Here is a 25437-nt window from a genome sequence, read left to right on the forward strand (position 1 = left end):
ACAAGCATAGCTGCTCACACACAGGGACGGCACATCCTGTTTTTCTGCTTGATGTGAAATGGCCAGTGCTACCCTGCCACTGCCTCCGCCAGGGAAGCAGCGCCAGCATTGGTGCCAATTTCCAGCAAGATCTTGCTGAAATCTCATGAGATTTCATGTGCTCCGTGGGATCTCATGAGATTTCAGCGAGATCTTGTTGGAAATTCCGCCACATGAGGCAACAGCTTCACCCTGCCTCATGGGAGATGGTTCTGAGATTAATTTAAGATTACCATTGAACCGAAAACAGAACATTGCAGTATACAGGGCAAAACACAGAATTTGTCATATCTTAATAAGCAGGTCTCTTGTGGTTTTAACTTAGGCCTGAATTCTGGTTCTGTACCCTTGTAATTCTAGCAGCCACAAATGGGAGGATGTCTGAAATAAGTCTGGGCTAATTTTTTAATTTTTTGTAATGTTTTCCCTTCAGTTAAAGGAATGCACAAAAACAAAAGATCTTTTTGGCTCAGGCTTCTGCCTGTTTTCCTCGAGTCACTTCATCTGAAGTAAGGCTTTTTCTCACTTTCAAGTATCAGTATTATTGAGGATAAGATGTGCAGATTGTGAAACAAAAAAGCTGAAATAGTAGGGAATAAACAGAGGAGACACAGCTCTTTGTAGATTAACTCAGTTTTATACAAAACTTTGAATCACAACAATATCTAATTAAAGTTTTACTGGATGAAATTCAGAATGCGATCAGAATTCGAGTCACACTGCTGGATGCCTGGCAACCACACAGATAAACTGATTGGGAGGCAGGCTAAGGTTCAAGATTGTAAATGGCATAATTTTAAAAATTACATTTATCAGTGAGTAATTTGGTGCCATCTGTTTTGAGATTTTCTCCAATCATAAACCTCCCCAAGTGTTCAATTGCATGCTCGCTTTTAAGTTTATACAGTTCTGCAGGGCCACAGAAATAATTTCATCTGAGAATTTAGGGTGGGACATAACTTGCATAAATGAACTTCTGCTGTTGAAGAACCCCCAATAACTAGACATTTTTATCTAAGATTTGCCTGCCTAAGTTAACCAGCTTCAGAACACCCTCAAACACAAAAAAGAAATGTCAAAATGAGAGATTTACCAAGATTTGTAAAAGAACCAGATGTAGTACACATTTAAGATAGACACGTTATGTACATTAGTTTCCAACATTAAAAGCACTTGTAAAAACAATTAACCATTTCTTTTAATCCCATTGCTTGCTGAATAAACACTCCTATTGCATTTATATTATTGTCTCTTTAAAGACCAGTTACATACTGGTGTGATTCATTTTGTAGTTTAATTTAAACTACAGCTTTCATCAGAGTGAAAAGATACTATCAGGAAATCTGATAGGAAGTTGCAATCAGTAGCAAAAATATGTTGACTATTGTTTTAATACTTAATAAATGGAGAAGCATAGCCTATATACACTTTTATTGAGTTTCCTACTTAACTGCAATCAGTTTAGACCCACTGTGTCACTCCAGTGATCAGTCTTTTTCATAAAGAACTTGGATGTATCACTACTGAAACCTAACAAAGCAGAAGCAGTCTCAAGGGAGGAAAATATATATCCAAATGATTTTGTGTATTTTATCCAGAAATCACCATGAGTTGTTAATCCATCATGCTATTTTAAAATAATCCTCATTCTTCATTGAAAATTTCCAATAAAATACCAAAATGGAAGAGAACAGTTTATTCGGCTTGCCTTTATGACGACAATGAGTTCTTGCTACACACCTTAAAGTCTTTGAAATAATGGAAGGTTCAATGGTGCGTTCCCACCCTTACATTTCTGGTGCAATATTTATAACAACAAACAAACTCCAGATTTCGAGTCAGCAACTAATCTGTGGGGATTGTTCAGGTCTTCAAACAGTCCTGTTTGAATGACTTCTTCCTGCCAAGGTATTGGGATAGCACCTGTTGCAAATTTCTTGAAGAATTTCTTGTCTTTGTCATCAAACTCTATCCCCCGGACTTCAGAGAAGTCGGCAATGTCTGCAACATCTTTGGCATAGACAACGCTGGGATCTGGCACAAAGGGAGGATCTATAAGGCCTGCCTCCAGCCTGTGGAAGTTTATTGATTTGAAGAAAGCATGCTTCCTGGGATCATCATCATTACTCCTGCAATAAGACAAGAGAATTTCAAGGTTAAACTCAAACATGCATAGATCTTAGGTATATTCAACTGCAAAATCAGAGAGAAATGATCAAAAATGTTAGTTTGATGTATTCTTAGCTCAAGGTACAAAAGGCTTTTCTACTTCACGGACCAAGTTTTAATCTGGCTGAAAAGCAAATTTGAAGAATATTTACTTGGAAGTAGGTCTCTTCAAACCATCATGTTTTGGAAACATAAGCATCAACATCAGTCTTAACACTAGACTTTAGATATGCTGCACTATTTACGGTAAACTAGACATAACATTCATCTAATATTAATAAAGATTCTGGTAAGCAGACCTAGGAACATGTTCATGTATTATAGAGATTTTAACCTAATTCTTCAGACACTTTCATGTGTGGCTTACAATAATAAAGGAATCAGGAGGCAATTTAAAATGTGTTAAATATGCAGGGGCCCTAAAAGCATCAGAATTGAAAAGCAGCTCTAATGCAAACTCGTTGAATACCAAATGGTGTGTATGTTTGTGCATTTAAATAGAATTCCTTCTGTCCTCTACCTTTTCTCCAAGAAGCATAGAAGGACAGTCTGCCCAGGATGCCCAGGTGGTCCCTTTGAGAAGACCCCAACAGTCTTAAAGACAAAAATGCATTTGACATTGTTCGACCATTTTCTGATCACTGAAAATGTCAGGACTGTCCATCTCCTGGAGAGCTTAGTCAATGTCAAATGGATATTACACTATAGTGTTTAAAGCCTTCTTGTGATTAAGGAACTGCAAGGCTACAATTATTATTGTATCATAATAATACAAAGCAATAAGAATGTACAAGAAGAATATACAATTCTTATTACTCTTTTCACCCTGATTATTCGTAATAATATAATTTTGTAAACCACTTTCAGTTCCGTTCCATTCTTACGATCAAGCAGTATATAAATTGTATTAGAATTGTTTTTTGGGGAATAAACTGAGAATCACGGTCTACCACTTCCCTCATCTGTCCTTGATTACCAGAGACAGCTCCAATTTTTGAAATCTGAGCCCAGAAAACTGATGTTTCCATTTTTGCCTTTCAGGGCTGCCTCATTAAAACGTTGTCAAGGTGAGTTGCTAGAGTTGTCATTCTTCAGGATCCAGCTCCTTCCCTGGGTTTCTACACATTACATTTCTGAGCGTGGAGTGGGAGCATTGTGTATCTGGTATGCAAGCATATACCTGCATGTATGCTAATGCTAAGGCACCATTAGGTGCACAGCATGCCATTTTGCACACAAGAGATGCCATTCTTTTTGTTTTTAAAGCCAAAGGTAAAGGGACCCCTGACCATTTATTTATTTATAAATAAGTTCTTCCAATATTTGTAAAGATGACAGAGATTTTAATAAGATGCAAATGTAAGGTAAAGGTAAAGGGACCCCTGACCATTAGGTCTAGTTGCGGATGACTCTGGGGTTGCGACGCTCATCTCGCTTTATTGGCCAAGTGAGCTGGCGTACAGCTTCCGGGTCATGTGGCCAGCATGACTAAGCCGCTTCTGGCGAACCAGAGCAGTGCACGGAAACGCCGGAGCGGTACCTATTTATCTACTTGCACTTTGACATGCTTTCGAACTGGTAGGTTGGCAGGAGCAGGGACCGAGCAACGGGAGCTCACCCCGTCGTGGGGATTCGAACCACCAACCTTCTGATCGGCAAGTCCTAGGCTCTGTGATTTAACCCACAGCGCCACCCACGTCATGCTGTTTTTAGTCGATAGCTAATACGCTGCATTGACACTGCAGCATATAACAGAGCAGGGCTTTCGGCAATGTGTAAGTTGCAGCGGGGTCTTGGGTGGTGATTTTCAGTTAGAAAACTGGGATGCTATAAACATGCCTCCCTTTTATTCTGTGAAATGTTGGTGGATATGCATAGAATCTCAGAGGTGTGTGACCCACAGGCCAGGAAAAAAATGTGGTACCTGAAAATGACTACTGCCAGCTTAGGAGGAACACATCAGCCTCCACCCCACTCCAGCTCCTACTTGCTGCTGAGTTGAATGCCTGCAGGCTGTGGTAGGGAATAACATTTAAACAAATTCAAGAGCTATCACCCCCTGCTTACAAAGTGGCATTTTAGCACCACCTCCAGGCTGAAATACATGCATGTACAAAAGTAAACAAGAGGCCATTGGGACCTTATAAGAGTAAAGAGTAGGAGATCCACAGATTTTCCAGGATTGGGTATCTGATGGATCTCCCTTTCCCCCTTCCAGATAAAGACTGCTTGAGAACTTGCAGGCACATTTACCTAAACAGAGCTCATTCTCTATATATCACCAGCCCTTCCATGAGATCCAGCTTTGTATCATTTTGTTTGTTGGCAAATAAACCCAGCACAACTCCAATTTGTCCTGAACAGAAGCCATTGAATTTGATGTTATAATTTACCAAATTCATAAACAGACTTATTTATACCTTTACGTTTCCGAGCACAATTCAAAGTGTTGGTGCTGACCTTTAAAGCCCTAAACGGCCTCGGTCCAGTATACCTGAAGGAGCGTCTCCACCCCCATCGTTCTGCCCAGACACTGAAGTCCAGCGCTGAGGGCCTTCTGGTGGTTCCCTCATTGCGAGAAGTGAGGCTACAGGGAACCAGGCAGAGGGCCTTCTCAGTAGTGGCACCCACCCTGTGGAACACCCTCCCACCAGATGTCAAAGGAAAAAACAACTACCAGACTTTTAGGAGACATCTGAAGTCAACCCTGTTTAGGGAAGCTTTTAATATCTGAAGGACTATTGTATTTTGGTGTTTTGTTGGAAGCCACCCAGAGTGGCTGGGGAGGCCCAGCCAGATGGGCGGGGTATAAATAATAAATTATTATTATTATTATTATTATTATTATTATTATTATTATTATTATTATTTCAGGAAACCTGCACACTGGCGAACAATTTAAAAGGATTCTCAAAATATTCCTGTCTCTCTCCTCTGCCCCTTCTCAGTAGTTGCTTCCACAATGGCGAATGCAACACTTGTTGCTTTACTGGACTTGACAAGTGTCTGGTCCTAGCCTTTGAGGCCATTGCTTGAAAATTTATTGCTAATTTTAATTTTAGTTGCGTATTACGTTGCTTTTATTGTTCTTTAGTTGTTGCTTTGTGCTACTTTGTCATAATCCTGTATGGTATATGGCTCTGTAAATTAATTTTGAAGTGCACTATATAAACATTGCAAGGCAAATAAATTATATCTGTTTGTGGATGAGCAATTTCCTGTGCTCATCATTTATCTTTCCCATCTGGGAGATGGACTTGCCTGAAGGGTTTTGTGTTTATTTTTGTTCGCACATGGCAAAGAGTACAAAATATAATTATACAAATCTCCTAGGAGATGAAATAGTTAATCTCTTCTGACCCTAGCTCTTTTGATGCTGGCTCTTGATCACAAACAACAGAACATTTTTAAATGGTCAGGTGTGCTTATTAAAGCTGCCTATGAGAAGCTTTAACTTACGCAACAGGTACTTAAATAGATCACCCAAGGTCTCAATGACCTTAGAATCTTTAGCTAATCTTTACAATAAGGATGAGCTGTTCTTCAACAATATCTCCAGTATAATGGGCATAGACAGGCTTTCTGCTACCTCCAGTATACTGTGGGTAGCTTCTCTCTCCCACCCCAAGAGCCAGTGTGGTGTAGTGGTTAAGAGCGGTAGTCTCGTAATCTGGGGAACTGGGTTCGCGTCTCCGCTCCTCCACATGCAGCTGCTGGGTGACCTTGGGCTAGTCACACTTCTTTGAAGTCTCTCAGCCCCACTCACCTCACAGAGTGTTTGTTGTGGGGGAGGAAGGGAAAGGAGAATGTTAGCCGCTTTGAGACTCCTTAAAGGGAGTGAAAGGCGGGATATCAAATCCAAACTCTTCTTCTTCTTCTTCTTCATCTGAATATTTCAAATTACTTCACATAATATGACAACATCTATGGTCCTTTTGAACCCTGTAAGACCATTCATGGATTTCGATATATGTGTTTCCACTACTGGCACTAACAACAATGTGTAAAACAAGACTAGAGGTCTATGCCTTGAATTTGTCTTTCCCCCCTTACTTTTGTTCCAGTGCTTCTTTGTGAATTATCTTATTATATTGCTTTTGAGAGACTCAGAGTAACAAATTTATTGCTGAATGGTGAGAAGGGGACTGGGGCAGGGGGCAGGGAGTGGAATCCTCTTCGTACTCATGCAGAAAATACCACCACTAGCAAGGAATGCTAAAGCAGCATATTTCGGAATATCAACAGCAGCGTGAAAAACATCTGCACAAATAACGGTTGCGAGGCGGTTCTCCGATTCCCTCAGAGGTTAATATAACATTTAGCAAGCTGCAGCAGGATCGTACAGGATCAGGAACACGGATGTGGTGTAATAAAAAAAAAAGGTTCCTTTGCCCTTTTGCAGACTTCATGAGTAGCTGGAAGAACATTACCACATGTAAAACGTAGGGTGGGGTTGAATGACAGGTTATAAAACACAGGCAGAAATGTACAGAGTATGGAACTTATTTTCTTAAGGTAGGTTGTTCCTTTTACTTTGGGACATCCTTCCTTGGAAGGTGTGTTTGGCCTCCTAATGGCTATGCTGAACCTCCACTGACACTGAGAGCCAGTGTGGTGTAGTGGTTAAGAGCGGTAGTCTCGTAATCTGGTGAACCGGGTTCGCATCCCCGCTCCTCCACATGCAGCTGCTGGGTGACCTTGGGCTAGTCACACTTCTCTGAAGTCTCTCAGCCCCACTCAGCTCACAGAGTGTTTGTTGTGGGGAGGAAGGGAAAGGAGAATGTTAGCCGCTTTGAGACTCCTTCGGGTAGTGATAAAGCGGGATATCAAATCCAAACTCTTCTACTGAATACTGCTTGCTGGAAACCGCAGGAGGGGTCCCGCTTGCAGGTCCCGCTTGCAGGTTTCCTCACAGGCCACTGTTAGAACAGGACAGGTTGTTGGACTAGTTGGGCCACTGCCCTGATTCAGCAGGTTCTTTCTTAGCTTCTTTTGACATCTTTCGGTTGATAAGAAAAAAATTACATAAATGCTATGACACCTGCTTGTGGTCTTCCCGAGGGCTTCTGGCTAGCCACAGTAAGAACATGATACTGGACTGGATGGGGCCTTGGCCTGATCCAGCAGGACTCTTCTTATGTTCATCATGGCAAAGACCACCTTTTCCTGCCTGTCTATATATGAGTTTGTTATTCCAGTACCCTGGCTTTGTGCTTAACTCTTATGCTTTTTATGGTCTCATTACTGTTCATGGCTGTCCTTGACATTATCTGCTGCAGTTTGTATTTATTTCATCTAATGGTCTGCGTTTTCTATTCTTAACCCTTTCTCTCCTGCTTATAGGGGCCTTTTTTCCAAAAAGTAGCACAAAACCTTATTTTACCTCACCTTGCCTCTGGGTTTCATTCAGATAGCATGGTTCATTGGTAACAGAGAATTAGTCATGAATCACAGAATTGAAAAGTTGGAAGGGGCCCCAATATTAGATTATGATAAGTCTTGCATGTTTCTTTAAGCAGGATTTTTTAAAGATAAAATATATTTATATAACGCTGCAACAACTGGATGGCACCACTTTGGTTGTCCCTGGACAAGAGACCTATGATTAGGTTGACAATTTGGCTGAAGTGACTTAAGCATTTAGAATGTGTGTTTGTATATATCCTGACGTCTACTGTATGCAGCCTCAAAATAACAAAAACTTGAAAGCTTGCTTTCTCTTTAAGTGACAGAACTGGAGCGAGGGAAGTTGCCTAACACTTTTTACATCTTGAATTGTGTCACACAGAACTAGAAATAGTTGAATTTACTCATACTGTGAAGGGAAGAATCACATCCTCTGGACACATTAGAATTCCCCACTGAAACAGTACAGGGTGATCCAAACGAGACTATACCTCAGCGCACAAGGTTGTACGCTTTGGCCTTCTGACAAAAGGAAATGATGCTATGAGTTCAAGAGTTCCATGAGTTCAAGAAGCCATGCACCCGTTGCTCCAAGACCTTTGGAAAAATCAAATCACTTAAAAACCCATGCAACTCCCTCCCACTTCTAGCTGTATATTCCTATGTGATATTCTGCAGGGTGTGCTGCAGGATTCTGCCTGCATTCTTAAACTCTCCTGCAGAAACAACATAGGAATATATGTTTGCCCTTGAGCAAATAGCCAGTTTTAGGCTCACTGAAAATCCTGACTGCTGACTAGAACACAGAGATCAGGGGTTGTAAATGTAGCACAAGGAACAAATGAGAACAAGGATTTGGGGAGGGTGAAGCATTTACCACAGCCAGTAGAACAGGATGTGGTGGGTTCATGGTTGTGAAGTGTGTGTTGTGCCCATGCTCAGGGGCGTCTTACCCATAGAGGCTAGTGGCGAGGGGCGCCAGGGCGCCAAGTTCCGGAAGGTGCCAGGGAAGAGGCGGAGGCTGAACGCAGTGCCCTCGCCCGCCTCCGCCATGCCGCGCCAAAGCAGCGCCGCACCCACAGCCTCTGTCTGCCATGGCCACCGTGGCACAAAGCGGCCAGCTCAGCCGGGAGGCGCCACATCCAGCCTCCACCTCTTCCCCGCCGGAGGAGCCGCCTTCCAGCCACTGCCTGCCTGCTCCAGCCCTGCTGGCAGCAGCATCCTCCCTAAAAGACCCTGGGAAATGGGGGGGGGGGTCGGAGGGAGCTTTGCACCACAGCGCGGGATATGCTTAAAACGGCCCTGCCCATGCTAGTCTTTCCAGGTTGCCAATGTGTCCATAAGCCCCAAACAATACGAAGATCTGATGTAGAACCACATTAATTAAAATTTATCCCACTGATGTTTTCAACTCTAAACTCTTTCCCTTCCTTCAAATCTTCCTTGAAACCCACCTTTCTGTGTGGAGTTTGGTTTACCCTTGTGATACTTATTCCCAACTATAACCAAGGTTTAAGTACGTTTGAATTTGGCCAAATTCTTCCTTCCATTCTCTTAGCTATCCCACTTTCACTCTCTCTCTCCCCCCGGCAGATTGGAAGCAGAGAACTGCATGTGCTGCTATCATAACTCTGAAAAGTGGCACATACACAAATGGCACACTGGAATACTTTTGTTTCTCAAGGCACATTATAGAGGTGAATTAAGGATTGTGCATCATAATTTACAAAGAGGAGCCTATCAGCCCAAGCACAACCCTTGCTGTTGCGCCCTTAGCTGGGGTATCCCTTGGAGAGGAAGTGATATTGTGTTTTTAAACGTGTCACTGTGCTATGGTCTGCTTTGATGTTTGATTGTTCTAAATGTTGTTAGCAACTTTTCTGTTATTTCTTTTGCACATCTATGGAAATATGAACCTTTCTCCAAAAAGGGGTGGTGTTATAGGTTTTGGCGGGACCTCCCCCCCAACATTAATAAATGATAGGATTTTGCTTAAGGTAAAAAGGTAAAGGACCCCTGGACTGTTAAGTCCAGTCGAATTCGACTATGGGGTGCAGCGCTCATCTCGCTTTCAAGCTGAGGGAGCTGTCGTTTGCCCACAGACATCTTTCCGAGTCATGTGGCCAGCAGGACTAAACCACTTCTGGCACAAGGGGACACTGTGACAGAAGACAGAGCTCATGGAAATGCCGTTTACCTTCCCGCCGCAGCAGTACCTATTTATGTACTTGTACTGGTATGCTTTTGAACTGCTAGATGGGCAGAAGCTGGGACAGAGCAACGGAAGCTCACCCCATTGCGGGGATTTGATCTGCCAACCTTCTGATCGGCAAGCCCAAGAGGCTCAGTGGGGGACCCCCTCCCAAACCCTAAACATTAATAAATGGCAGGATTTTGATTATTTGGGATATGAAGGGGAAATACAAGCTGTAGGGGGATTTCTGGGCTAACCTATGCAAGAAAACCTGGCCCAGCCAAGGTCATTAAGAAACAAATGCAGGGCCATTGGGGGAGCATTTGCAATGCAAGAGAACTCCCCTGCCATGAGGTGTGAACACAGACAGGAAATCTGGAAGGTTGCCAAGGTAACTGGATATGATGTCACAGGAAGAGTTTGGCACCTGAAAAAAAGGGCAGAACAATCTTGGCTGGTTGGTTGAAGGCAGGCTGGGAGAGATGCCTTGAACTCCAGTGCTGCCCTGCTGTTCCCTAAGACCCTCTTGAGATGACCATGCTGTAGGAACTAGACTTCCTCCATCTAAATCCAGGTGTAGATATGTGAACAAATAATATTTCTTAAAGGCACGACAGCTTCTGCCACATCTTCAATTCTACAAAGGAGCACAGACACTGGTTGAGGGCCAAGCCCCCTGGAATCCTGTGCATGGCTCAGCACAGACTGGGGTTGCCTGTAATAATATTATTGATGGGGGTAGATTAAGGATTGTGCGCTGTAGTTTACATAGGCTGTATTTTACAACCAAAGTACAGCCCTTATTGTTGTGTCATGACTGGACATCACCTGCGCACAAGGGAACAAAGGAAAAAGACAGACTCAGGAAACTGTATTTCAATGCACTGGCCATGAATTGGAAGTTCATTAAAAGAGCAAAGCAGCTCTAAGAATGCATTCCGTACTATGGCTTCGGAGGAAAACAATTATGGAAAGTATTTTTTCCATAAGAGAGCCAGTGTGGTGTAGTGGTTAAGAGTGGTAGTCTCATAATCTGGTGAACCGGGTTTGCGTCCCCGCTCCTCCACATGCAGCTGCTGGGTGACCTTGGGCCAGTCACACTTCTCTGAAGTCTCTCAGCTCCACTCACCTCACAGAGTGTTTGTTGTGGGGGAGGAAGGGAAAGGAGAATGTTAGCTGCTTTGAGACTCCTGAGGGTAGTGATAAAGCGGATATCAAATCCAAACTCTTCTTCTTCTCCCTGTTCTTTAAAAGTTACCTGGCCACACCTACACCATAGATTTAAGCACATTTAGCAGTCATGGCTTCCCACAAAGTATTCTCAGAAACATAGTTTACTCCTCACAGAGCCATAATTCCCAGCATCCTTAATAAATTACAGTTGCTGGCATTCTTTGGAGGAAGCCTTGCACTTTACGTGTGCCTTAAATCTGCTTGAAATGTACGTGACCACAACCATCAGAGAAGAACTTCAGACTTGAGATAATATCCCTGCCTAGTTAAAGTTAAAGTGTTTTCCTTTCAGTCTACTTATGGTTACTAAATTCCAGGTGTTACTGAACGCCAATAGGATAGCCACCCTTAAATGAAACATTTAAAGCATTTTGATACATGAAGTCAGTTTTCCCGTGTCTGTTCTGCTGTAAGAGTACACAAAACTTACATAGGGTAAAATGTACATCCAATTTATGATAGCTCCGTTCCGCTTTCTGGCCAACATTAACAACGAGACACGTTTGGACATTTCCAGCGTAAACAGTCTTAGAAAACTCTACAGAACCCATGAACCTCATTTCCCTAAAATGAATTGATGACATTACCCCTTAACTTCTTTTTTCAGTCAAGGTAAATAGAATCGTACCTGGTTCCCAAACGATCTGCTGGTTTCTTTGCCAAGAACGCTTTACAGATATCTTTTGTTGGCTCATCAAAGTTAGCATGCTCAAACTTCACCTCATCTTCTATGGTTCTTCTTTTAACTTCACTTTTGTCAACTTTCTCTTTGAAATCCTTGAATGGAGTTCGACCAGCAACCATCTCATAAATACTACACCCCATAGCAAACCAGTCCACTGAGTAGGTGTAATTCTCTTCGTTTAGGATTTCAGGAGCCATGTATCCATTAGTTCCAGCCTGTGACGATGAAAAGACAGCTTTAGTAATCCTAAAAAAGCAATGTCCCTGAGGGGGGTAAATATTTTTTTGATTAATCATGTACAATTGCATTTTCAGCTACAATTACTAGTAATGAAAACAATCGTCTCTTGAGACAGATGTCTATCATAGTTACAGCCAAATTATTTGCATACCATGTTTTCCACAAATGCATCTGTGCTGAAAGCAATTCACATAAAGAAGTCTAAATACAGGAATACAATAATGATACATAATGAAAAGTATAATAATTGTAATAGAACATAGAAAAAATGCAACAATTAACAGTTAACACACATCCCAATATAAGGGAGCATAAAGCTCACCAATGGGTCAAGGAAAAATACCCAAGATATTCACACTCAAAAGTAGTCTTCAAATATATAAAGGGCTGTCACATCGGATGGAGCAAGCTTGTTTTCTCCTGCTCTGGAGGGTAAGGTAAAAAAAAGGTAAAGGAGCCCTGGATGGTTAAGTTATGTCCAGTTATGGGGCGTGGTGCTCAACTCGCTTCAGGCTGAGGAAGCCGGCATTTGTCCACAGACCGCTTTCCTGGTCATGTGGCCAGTAGGACTAAATCACTTCTGGCGCAACGGGACACCATGATGGAAACGTCGTTTACCTTCCCACTGCAGTGGTACCTATTTATCTACTTGCACTGGCATGCTTTTGAACTGCTAGGTTGGCAGGAGCTGGGACAGAGCAACAGGAGCTCACCCTGTCGTACGGATTCGAACCGTCGACCCTCAGATCAGCAAGCCCAAGAGGCTCAGTGCTTTAGACCAGAGCACCACCCAGAAGGTAGGACCCAAACCAATCTCTTCAAGTTACAAAAAAAAAGGAGATTCTGACTAACTAAACCGAGAAGCCCTTTCTGACAGTAAGAGCTGTTTGACAATGGAACAGACTCCCTTGTAAGGTCGTGGACACTCCTTCTTTGGAGGTTTGTAACCAGAGGTTGGGTAGCCATCTGTCATGCATGGTCTAGCTGACTTTCCTGCAATGCAGGGGGTTGCACTAGATGATCCTCGGGGTCCCTTCCAACTCTATAACAACTGTTATTCGGTTCCCTCACTGCGAGAAGTGAAGCTACAGGGAACCAGGCAGAGGACCTTCTTGGTAGTGGAGCCTGCCCTGTGGAACACTCTCCCATCAGATGTCAAGGAAATAAAGAACTATCTGCCTTTTAGAAGACATCTGAAGGCAGCCCTGTTTAGGGAAGTTTTTAATGTTTGATATTTTATTGCTTTTTTATTCTGTTGGGAGCCACCCATAGTGGGTGGGGTATAAAGAAATAAATTATCATCATCATCATCATCATTATTATTATCCCAAAGCTGGTGATATATGTAGCAGAGCAATGCTCCCTTTTTAATTGGCAAATTAATCTGAAAAAATAGGGGTTGTATTGTTGTTTGTTCTAAATTATTTTACTTTTTAAAAAAACCAATTCCTGTTTTTGGATAGCTTTTATCTTATTTTGAGAACCTTTTTTTTAAAAAAAACATTCTTAGTGAATCTGCAAAAACTTGGAGATACTGCAGAAATTTGTTCAATTAAAATGCACCTATAAGACATTTCCCAATCAGTTATGAAGCTCAATGGCAGACCTTTCAAGGCATTAATAGCCTATCCTAGCCCACAGTGTAGCTGAGATACTACAAGGAATATAGGAATAGGAAACCATTGGAACAAGCAAATAATAATTATGTGGAACAGAAGCACAGAATACTTTTAAGATTTGTCTTGGCACACATAGGGTTTTGGTACAAAGTATAAGTGGCACTTATTCATAGCAGCTTGGGTTGTGCTTGAAATGCCATTGATACAAACTGCAGAAGCCTTAGGATAGTTTAATGCCTGCAATCATCTTTAATTCTTCAGTACCATTTGTGTGGTGCTGTGGGTTAAACCACAGAGCCTAAGACTTGCCGATCAGAAGGTCGGTGGTTCGAATCCACGCGATGGGGTGAGCTCCCATTGCTCGGTTCCTGCTCCTGCCAATCTAGCAGTTCAAAAGCACGTCAAAGTACAAGTAGATAAATAGGTACCGCTCCAGCGGGAAGGTAAATGGTGTTTCCGTGCACTGCTCTGGTTCGCCAGAAGCGGCTTAGTCATGCTGGCCACATGACCTGGAAGCTGCTCCCTCGGCCAATAAAGCGAGATGAACGCCGCAACCCCAGAGTCGGTCATGACTGGACCTAATGGTCAGGGGTCCCTTTACCTTTACCATTTGTGAAACTGAGATTTGGGGCAGATCTACACTCGTTTATAATGTTAAAATGTGACACCAGAGGACGCTGCAGAGCAGCAAGTCACCGACAAAGGGAAATTGCCATTGAACCTTATAGAACATTCAATTGAATAACGTTTAGCAGATCAATGGAGATCCAGTCTTGGAGAATAGCTTGTTCCAACACCCCCATTGGAAATACAGATGTGGTCATTTTGTACCAGAATTCACAAAGATCTAATTCCTCAAGCATTCCTAGCTGGGACTAGGGATGGGGGAGAAATATGATTCAGTTCAAAGCTGTATCTATCAAATCTATCAAAACAATATGAGAACCAAAACACAACCATTGTTCAAAATTTGTACTTATCTGAATTGAATGCAGTTCTCCAACCAACCAGTGTTTACAAGAAATGCACATTTTAAGGGGAAGTATGTATATATAAAAAAGAAAAACGGGAAAATAGCATATGATACAAAAACACATACTGTGCGGAGTTATTGCTTATAACTATGAGTACATTCATCAAAAGTGTATACAAAGGTGTGTCGATAGGGAGAAAATCGCACTAAAATGCTGCCGAATTTTTTGTTGACTGAACTAAAAAGTTTCGTGAGCCCAATTTTTTTTTTAAAAAAACACCTCATATTTTTGTCATTTTGTCACCCCCCTCAGTGATGACACCAGGGTCAGGCCGCACCCCCCCACCCCCACTACTGAGTGTTAAAAAATCATTTCCCCCCTTTTTTATTGAACCTCACACTTCCAAATCTAGGAACAGTGCTCTCTCTCACATTTTCTCTCTTTCCTTTGGTGCTCTTACGAAAGGTTTTGTTCATGATTTGTGTGCATGCTAAGGTTTTCCAGATACGTTCTTTTCTGGATTTCCAGAAAAGTATGCATGTGGAAAAACCCAACAACAAAACTGAGCACAACAGACACACAACTGTGGCTAGCTGTTATGCATGCCTAGTTATGAGTCTAATGGAAGGGGTGAGTTTAAATAATTGGCTTGTTTGGAGGTTCTAGCTGGGGAGCACAGCTATTGTATACCCTTGACCAAAGAACGGTACACTCCTTCTATCTGGGATGGTTGTCTTCTTCCACTGAGCGCGCAGCTTCGGGAGGGACGCACATGGAGCGGTGAGGGAAGAAGGGGACACGCGCCTAGCCAGCCAGATCAGCTGAATCAACCCGGGCGATCAATGGGGCGACAGATGTCACAGCCAGATCGCCCTCACATCCTGCCCTTGCTGGAAACCTGCAGAAATGAGGTGGATTGCTTGCCTCTTCCGCCCTTTGGCGGGTGACTGCGCCGTTGGGTGGCAACGAGATCGCACTGGCCTATCTATTCTGAATGTTCTTATGTGGTGCCAATAAAGGTTATTTGACTTGACTTGACTAATTGGCAGGTGGGATAAGATGAACGCAATGTGGATTATGCCAAAAGAAGGGAATGCCTACAAGTGTGATCTGTAAGCAGCATATTTGCAGCCGAAACAAAGGCTGAAGCAAATGCGCACCTGAGCGTATTAGGAAGACAAATGAGAAAACAGTGGATTCTCAGCAATACATAGCTCTCACATGGACATGTCCATAGAAAGGGATGGGGGGGGGGGAGCTCCCTTCCATTACACAACACTTTTACAGCTTATCCCAGCACACATGGGTCTATCAACAAATGCTCAACTGGGGCTGCTCCTCTTTGCTTCTGGTAGCTACAATTGTGCCTATCTATTGTTCTTGATGGTTTCAGTTGATGGATTTTAAATGCAATTTTAAATACAGTTTTATTGCGTTTTAATCTGATTATTTTATTAGTGTAATCCACTCTTGGAGCCAGCTGGCTGAAAAGCAAAATGAAAATAGAATGAATTAATGATTGAATATAATATTTTGAGGAAAAACCAGCCATTACTGTTTTAAAACACATAGAAGCAGATTTTTCTCCTCACGCTTATAACAAGTTTCCATTCTTTAAATAGAAGTCATCTTATAATTGTTTGTTTGTTTTATTCTTAGTTGGGGTGGGGGGGTCAACCAGTCAGCTGGCTATGTGTTCCACTTTACAGAGGACTATCTCTATGAAATATTGCCGTCTAAGTCCAGTTTAAAGAATACAGGCATAAAAAGGGAGAGAAGGGGTCTTGAAGTTGCCAATCAGACTGAGTAGGCCCAAGGGTCAGTCTTTCACCAGTATGGAGAGATGTATTGTATTTCCATTGAAATGATAGCAATAATGTCTAAATGTGCATCTGTACGTATAAATATAAAAGGGACAACAGAGGACGAGATGGTTGGACAGTGTTCTCAAAGCTACTAACATGAGTTTGACCAAACTGCGAGAGGCAGTGGAAGACAGGAGTGCCTGGTGTGCTCTGGTCCATGGGGTCACGAAGAGTCGGACATGACTAAATGACTAAACAACAACATATAAATTAGCATATGCAAATATTTGTGGTGTAGGCAACTAAGTTGCTTCTTGGGAGAAGGGCAATGACAGGCCTAGACAGCATCTTGAGAAGTAGAGACGTCACCTTGCTAACAAAGGTCCGTATAGTTAAAGCCATGGTTTTCCCAGTAGTGATGTATGGAAGTGAGAGCTGGACCATAAAGAAGGCTGATCGCCGAAGAATTGATGCTTTTGAATTATGGTGCTGGAGAAGACTCTTGAGAGTCCCATGGACTGCAAGAAGATCAAACGCATCCATTCTTAAGGAAATCAGCCCTGAGTGCTCACTGGAAGGACAGATCGTGAAGCTGAGGCTCCAGTACTTTGGCCACCTCATGAGAAGAGAAGACTCCCTGGAGAAGACACTGATGCTGGGAAAGATGGAGGGCACAAGGAGAAGGGGGCAACAGAGGACGAGATGGTTGGATAGTGTTTTCGAGGTTACCAGCATGAGTTTGACCAAACTGTGGGAGGTAGTGGGGGACAGAGGTGCCTGGCGTGCTCTGGTCCATGGGGTCACGAAGAGTCGGACACGACTTAACGACTAAACAACAACAACAGCCAACTAAGTTCTGCTCAGAATAGACCCATTAAATTAATGACCTTACGTTCAGTCATGCCCATTATTTTTTATGGGCCTACTTTGAGTAGGACTAACATTGGATGCAACCTTTTGTCCCCTTCCTCCCCTCCCATGCATTTCCTTTCTATCTGTGATGCATAAATGACCACCCTGAGAACCAGTCCTCCTGGTGAGTCACTGTCTGCACCCTGGCTACAGAGCTGAGATTAGGAAATGGGACGGCCAAAAGGTTTTAAAGAAGGATAGAACGTTTTTTATGTATGCTACCACTGCAGCAAGAATTTTGATCGCCAAACACTGGAAGACTCAAGATTTACCCACGCTGGAAGAGTGGCAAATGCAACTGATTGACTATATGGAATTGGCCGAAATGACTGCCAGAATCCGAGACCTGGGAGAAGAAGCAATGGAGGAGGACTGGAAAAAATTTAAGAATTACTTGCAAAAATTTTATAAGTTATATGAACTATAAAATGATGCATAATTTGAAATGCTAGCCCCAGCAATGAGAATGCAACATTTACGGAATTGGATAACATTATTGAAAGAATCAATGTTTAAATGTTAAAAATGATAATATATTCTGTTTTTAGAGTAAATGGACAACAAGGGATTTAAACTTAAACTGCAATTGAAAGTATAAAAGAAACACACGAAACAAGGTTATAATTTGCTGATAAATTTATTGTTAAGAATGCATTGTGCGGGAGATGCGGGGAAGCTCGATAGAAATAAGTTGTTGAAAGGTTATGATTCTTTGTATTTGCTTTTTGTTTTTTTTTTTTTTTTTTCTTTCTTTTGTTTTTTTCTGCCTATGTCTGAAAAAATGCAATAAAAATTATTTAAAAAAAAAAAAGAGATTAGGAAATGGGCTATGATGTGAGGATCTCGAAAGAGGCTATGTGATGAAAATAAAGGCCTGAAGAAGGAAGGAGAGAAGATGCAGCGAATGGAGTAGAGGAAAACAGAAATGAGAAAAGGTGACTCAGGGAGGGGGGGGGGATCTCGTGCAGAGCCCAAAGGAGGAAATGCTGTGTGCTGATGGTAAGAAGAGGCAGTCAGGCAAGAGTAGTAGCAAGACAAAAAGGAGCCCATAGGTGCAGCAATGTTCAATACATTGATTGAACGAACCCTTCAATTCTCCATACGCGCGTCAAACCGAACCCAGAAGTGACCAAAAAAGTAAAAAAATAATAATAATGCAAGGAACAGGGCAGGGCATAGGTGGGGCAGGGGCACAACAGGGTGTTTGCAAACTTTTTCAATTGTATGATTTCACTGATGTGTGAGGTGCCTTGAAATGTAACCCCTAGGAAATGTAACCTTACCGGGGGTTGCCTGTATAATGAAAGCGCCAGCCAAACCTCCCTGGGGAGAGCATTGCACAAACAGGGAGCCAGTGCAGTGTGTGTGTGTGTGTGTGTGTGTGTGTGTGTGTGTGTGTTCGCCATTGGTAAAAGGGACGCAGGTAGCACTATGGTCTAAACCACTGAGCCTTGCCGATCAGAAGGTCAGTGGTTCGAATCTGTACAACAGGGTGAGCTCCTGTTGCTCTCTCCCAGCTCCTGCCAACCTAGCAGTTCGAAAGCACACCAGTGCAAGTAGATAAATAGGTACTGCTATGGTGGGAAGGTTTCCATCATGATGTTCTGTTGCCATAGAAGCGGTTTAGTCATGCTGGCCACATGACCCGGAAAGCTGTCTGTGGACAAATGCCCGCTCCCTCGGCCTGAAGCGAAATGAGTGCCGCACCCCATAGTTGCTTTTAACTGGACTTAACTGTCCAGCAGTCATTTACCTTTACATTTTTTACCTTTGCCATTGGTACATCATTTTTCTACTGTGATTAATTTTCATCCTATAGCCAAGACACAGTAAGGAGGAAAACCTAGAAGGAGGAATGAGAGGAAAACGCATTTGGGGAATATTTTAATTAGAACTATCTTTCACTTCCAGTTTCCAGGATTGCTTGGGGGAAATCATATGCTTTAAATGTATTTTTAAATGCATGGTGTGTTCACTGCCCTAGTTCAGCAGTTTCACACTGGAGTTTCTCTGGCAATCTTTGTTGACCTGAAATTCACCATTCATCAATAAAAGATCTTCAAATAGAGGATCCAACATGTTTCACAGGAAATAATTTACTGGTGTCTAGGCACAGATTAAGTTTTTTTAGCTAGATTAAGCTGCAGAGTAACTTTTGGAAGTTCAAGGTTATTATAGATTTCCACACTTTTGGGGTCCAACCTATTTTTGTGAAAGGGTTTTTAAAGGAAATTTGGATCCAAAGTGAAAATTTCCATTTCAGTTTTGAACTCGGACATTCTTCTTTTTATTATTTTTAACCTGTTTATATTCAAAATGATGTAATCTGGAAAAGCTAAGAAAATCAATATTCTGCAGATCTCTAAGTTTACCTTTTTGGAGAAATGGATACTGAAGGTTACACTTAAATAAAAGATCAAAAAAGTATCTTACCACAATCCCAAGTCATTTTATGGAACTTAGTCTTTTTTATTTCAGTGGTATATGATTTCTAATTTCTGTATTGAGGATTATGGCCCAATGAGAAAACTTAAATACAAGTAATCCTAACACTGGACTTTTATAGTCATTTCACCCTATTTTAGCAACAAAGGTGAAAATGGTCTGTTTGCTATAGACTTGATTCCATCATTTAAAAAAAAATATGAGCCAAATTCTGGTTGCCGTGTTTTAAAAAATATATTTAATTTATTATTTTATGAATAAACGTCATGCATTATCACACTATATATGTAACCGTTTGATGAACTTAACCCAAACCACTTTCACTCCTATAACATATTAACTTTCGGTGCAGCAAAACTGTGAGTAAGGCACACATTTGTAATAAATTTTTAGGGAGGCTCCGAACTACAAAATGTATGATGCAATTACAATAAACCACAAGCAAAACAAACACACATGCACAAAAACATCTGGAGCGTTCAGTTAAAGTGAACAACTAAATTACAGCGAACGAATTGACATGTGAGTGTAGCGCACCAGATTTCAGTTTCAGTTGAAATCTGCTACTCAGAAAAGGGAATGGAACTGAAAAAGTGAATTCCTCCAGTGGGGTTGTGCATGCCCCCATCCCTTGTAGTAAGCCTGGCTTGTAGTAAGCCAGAGTTCCACTTGACATTTGACCCAGGGAATTCTGGCTTAATGCTAGTTAACAAACCAGGAAAATTAGCTGGGATGTTTGGACGTAATGGGGAAGCCCTGGTTTAATATAAACCAGAATCATCACACTGAAGCTGGTGTAGAATTGCAGGAGGGGAGGACTGACGAGGTTTATGATGGTTTACAGAACCAGGAACGATTGTCTGAACAGTGCCATTGTTTTTACCCTCAGTGGGCTGTGGCTGTAAGCCCAAAAAACTTCTAAAAGGAAGTAAGCCTCACTGAACACAATGGGCTCACTTCTGGAGTGGACACGCAGTGTACCGTATTTTTCACTCTATAGGACGCACTTTCCCCCCTCCAAAAATTAAGGGAAAATGTGTGTGCATCCTATGGAGCGAATGTGGGCTCCTTGGCTTCAGCGATAGCAACGCGAAGCCTCCGAAGCGCAGAGGGAGAGCTCCCCCGTGCTCTGGAGGCTTTGCGTTGCTTTCGCTGAAACTGCCTGAAGCCCCCGGAGCGCAGCGGGAGTTCGCGCTGTGCTCCGGGGGCTTCAGGCAGCTATCCGCAAGCCTTCGGAGCACAGCGGGAGTTCCCGCTGCGCTTCAAAGGCTTGCGGATAGCCGTCTGAAGCCTGGAGAGCGAGAGGGGTCGGTGCACACCGATCCCTCTTGCTCTCCAGGCTTCGCTTCGCTGGAGAGGCGCTGCACGGTTTTCCCTCTCTGCGCAGTGCCCCTTCAGCGAAGCAGGAGGAGAAATGGAAGTGGCTCCATTTCTCCTGCCACTTCGCTGAAGGGGCGCTGAGCAGAGAGGGGGAGAATTTTTTCCCCTCTTCTCCCCCTCCTATGGTCCGGTGCGTCCTATGGTCCAGTGCATCCTATAGAGTGAAAAATACGGTATATCATAATCTGATTGCCTGGATATTAGCGTACCATTCTACAGCAGGAATTGAATTTCAATAGTCATACCAGAGAAAGAACTGCTGACCCTTTCTCTCAAAATAGCAGGCGCTTATGAAGTCAGAGATAGCACCAAGGGGTCACATTTGCAGGCTGAGGCGGTACATTTTTAACTGCATAAGTCTCATTAGTGTTAATCAGATTCCGATGGCTAAAAGACAGTGTATTAAGAACGTAGCCACTGGTTTCCAAAGCAAGAGTAAGTTAAAGGAAAGCCAGTTAAGTTGCTCCCTTCCAGGTCAAAAGAGAAAAGAAAAGCTGCAGACTGGTTTTGTTTTTTAAAAAAATGATAGGGCAGTAAAGGAAGCAAAAGTATTGGGGAAACAGAGGACAAGTGAATGGGATATGAGGAATTGAGAGAGAGTGGCAGGTGGAATGAAAGCATTCCCATAGAGGCCAATGGGTGAGCCTCTTTCCTCCGCAGAAGGGTTCCATTTCAACCTTTGGGCATCTCTAACTAAAAAGTAACAGGTGATGAAAGAGGGTTGGAATACCAGAAAGTCACTGTCAGTCAAAGTAGGCAATGATGGGCTGGCTGGTCAAATCGGGCCATTTAATATGTTCATTGTCATTTGGGTGTCAAGCAGGCCCCTTTGGGAGGAAGAGAGAAGTGTAAATTCAATGAGTAAAGTAAGGGACGCGGGTGGCGCTGTGGATTAAACCACAGAGCCTAGGACTTGCCGATCAGAAGGTCAGCAGTTTGAATCCCCGCAACGGGGTGAGCTCCCGTTGCTCGGTCCCTGCTCCTGCCAACCTAGCAGTTCGAAAGCATGTCAAAATTCAAGTAGATAAATAGGTATGGCTCCAGCGGGAAGGTAAACAGCATTTCCGTGCGCTGCTCTGGTTCGCCAGAAGCGGCTTAGTCATGCTGGCCACATGACCCAGAAGCTGTACGCCGGCTACTTCGGCCAGTAAAGCGAGATGAGCGAGATGAGCGCCGCAACCCCAGAGTTGGCCACGACTGGACCTAATGGTCAGGGGTCCCTTTACCTTTAAAGTTAAATAAATAACTGAAAAGCAATAGGACCAGTTATTTAAGTAACTTTATTTACTGAATTTACACCCCTTTCTTCCTCCCAAAGGAGCCTCCTCAAGCATTTAAACTTCACTCCACTAAATTAAATAGGCGACTATCAATCACAGATATCAGCCCAACATACCTCACAGGGTTGTTTGTGAGGATACAGTGGAGATGGGGATAACTCTGTATGCCACCTTATGCTCCTTGAAAGAATGGTGGACTATAAATGCAAATGATGATGATGATGATGATGATAGATTAAAAATAAATAAATCAGGTTTCTTTCCCCATAAACTTGGGGTGGTGAATGTGTAATTCTCCATATTTTTGTCAGACTCCAGCTCTCATCAGCCCTAGACAGCCTGGCTAATGTTTCAGAGATGACAGGGTGAAGACCAGCACCTTCAGGAAGACCACAGGATAGCTAGTCCTGCTATAAACTGAGGAAGGCAAGTATAGTTCTCCACACCCTGGTGGAGACTGCATTTTTTGAAACACCATACCATTCCAGAGCTCTTAAACAGACAGAAGCCCTGCTGTAGCTTCAACATGCCCCCAACTTGTGTTGTTACCTTGAGGAGGCCATGTGAGAATTGCCCAAGTACTCATACTATTTGTCCAACAGTGACTTCAACTCGCCCTCTCTCTTCCTACTGGGCAGGAAAACTCCACTTTCCCCAATCTGTCCATATAAACCTCTATCATGTTTGTTGCTTTTTAAAAAAGGACCTGACTCCAAGTTGCTGTTGTTTAGTCGTATCCGACTCTTCTTGACCCCATGGGCCAGAGCACGCCAGGCACTCCTGTCTTCCACTGCCTCCCGCAGTTTAGTCAGACTCATGTTGGTAGCTTTGAGAACACTGTCCAACCATCTTGTCCTCTGTCGTCCCCTTCTCCTTGTGCCCTCCATCTTTCCCAACAACAGGGTCTTTTCCAAGTTACAAGTTACACAACACAATTGCTAATCACATTGTTAATGTATTTTAAGAAAAGAACAAGTCAATACTAGGCATAGGAGCTGGGTGGGTGGGGAATTGCCCACAGGAATGCAGAGCATGGAATGGTGTAATAATAGTCTTCCTTTCCCAGCTGTGAGATCAGTTAAACCACACACCCCAACAAGTTAGTATTAGGGGGAAATATTCCATTGGTGCCAATGAGATCCTTTGCCCCTAATACTAATTGCTGCACCGCGGTGGTGGTGGTGAATAAATTTTCAGAAATGCTGCATTCCTGAAGACAATTGAACCTGCCCTCTTGCAAATGTTTAAAAAATCCTTCTGTGATCGCTAATGACATCATGAATATAATGAGTGGTTAGGCCATTTGCTGAAAATTCAACAGCATTTTAGTGCACATTTCTCCTATTATGTGTGAGGATGCTATCGCTTTAAGTGAATCAGATGAGACTGGAAGGGACCTCTAAGCAGGAGACTGATTCAGCAGTAGAGAAGCTATGGCTTCCTTTAATAGGGACTCCTCATTTCACAAATAGTTAATCAAGTTTATCTTATGTTTATGGGCATTCTGGATTCTGAAAGTTATTAAGCTAAGGATAACACAATATGCACATTTTTCCAAAGCAGTTTTCCCTAGCATAATGCATTTTTGTATGTTATTTTTACTAATACAGTGGTACCTCGGGTTACATACGCTTCAGGTTACAGACTCCGCTAACCCAGAAATAGTACCTTGGGTTAAGAACTTTGCTTCAGGATAAGAACAGAAATCGTGCTCCGGCGGTGAGGCGGCAGCAGGAGGCCCCATTAGCTAAAGTGGTGCTTCAGGTTGAGAACAGTTTCAGGTTAAGAACGGACCTCCGGAACGAATTAAGTTCTTAACCCGAGGTACCACTGTACATGCATTTCTATATGTATGCATTTGTACGCTAATTGGCTGAATGACAACATTACAAAATTCAAAGAAGTGTGAATTTTGAAGGCTAGGTTTGTTTGGTTCACATATTGCTTTGGAAATTGTGGATTAGGTACGTTCACTTTTAAACGTGAACTGAACGGAATTCCTCCTCCATCAAAGCTCTAGCTGATGATCGTTTGGTAGCTTTCTCCAAATTTCCCTCCTCACTGCAAGGACTATGACAGATAGGAACACGAGAGACTCCTATGTATCCCTAGAATGTAGGAATGCAAGCATGACTTGCCTCCCACATTCTTCTTTTACTCATTGCCTCCTTCTTCCATCTTCTGCACCATTACCATTTCACTGGGAAAGGGAGAGAGAGGCACGCACAACAGAACATGCTTTTCTTTTTGTGTTAACAAATTGGCTCCTCAAAAACTCCCATTCTAAAAAGAAGGCAGAACTACTTCACTAATCTAATTTGATCATAGAAACACGGATGGGGAAAATTGCCGGCCAATTAGATATTTAACAGTCCTACCCTGCAACAAACTATTGCAGCATGGAAAGCTTCTGTTTAGGGTAGGATTCCAACCACTCTGTTCTATTCCATCTTCCCCATCTGTACTGTACATTTAGAGCAGTATTATACCATTTTTAACGGTCACAGCTTCCCCCAAAGACTTCTGGGAACTGTAGTTTTTAAAGGGTGTTCAGAATTATTAGGAGCTACAATTATCAGAGTAGCTTAACAATCAATCCCTCTTCCCAGGGAACTCTGAAAATTGTAGCTCTGTGAAGGGAATAGGACAGACTTCCTCAACCTCGGCCCTCCAGATGGTTTTGGCCTACAACTCCCATGATCCCTAGCCAGCAGGACCAGTGGTCAGGATTGATGGGAACTGTAGTCTCAAAACATCTGGAGGGCCGAGGTTGAGGAAGCCTGGAATAGGAGGTCTCCTAATACCGCTTGAGGAAGGATCATGGTTCAGGCGAGGTGCTTTGCATGCAGAACTCAGGTTCAGTCCTCAGTCCTGAACTCAGGTTCAGTCCTCAGCATCTCCAGGTAGGGTTGAGAGAGAAGCCTGTCTGAAACCCTGGTGATCCACTGTCAGTCAGTGCAGACAGTACTGAGATAGATGGAGCAGTGCCACAATTTCATATAAAGGAACATTGCTATGTTCTATCTCTGGCAACATGAAAAACAGCTTTCAAATGT

The 25437-nt window shown here is 42.7% G+C and overlaps 1 protein-coding gene across 2 annotated transcripts in view; it reads right to left on the minus strand.

Moving 5' to 3' along the window:
- Positions 1 to 656: 656 nt before the first annotated feature.
- The window catches only part of GRK7 (G protein-coupled receptor kinase 7), a 42694-nt gene continuing 17913 nt past the window's right edge, over positions 657 to 25437 (minus strand). The window contains exons 3-5 of one of the 2 annotated variants that reach the window (XM_028731184.2): positions 11670 to 11941; positions 4133 to 4221; positions 2084 to 2168 (exon numbers count right to left, since the gene is read on the minus strand). In XM_028731184.2, the coding sequence (XP_028587017.2) occupies positions 4143 to 4221; positions 11670 to 11941 (351 nt within the window). In that variant the 3' untranslated portion in view covers positions 2084 to 2168; positions 4133 to 4142. Of the gene's footprint in view, positions 2169 to 4132; positions 4222 to 11669; positions 11942 to 25437 lie in introns of both variants that reach the window. The other variant, XM_028731183.2, reaches the window with a different exon arrangement.

The sequence above is a fragment of the Podarcis muralis genome, chromosome 6, assembly GCF_964188315.1.
Source record: "Podarcis muralis chromosome 6, rPodMur119.hap1.1, whole genome shotgun sequence".
Lineage (NCBI taxonomy): Eukaryota > Metazoa > Chordata > Lepidosauria > Squamata > Lacertidae > Podarcis > Podarcis muralis.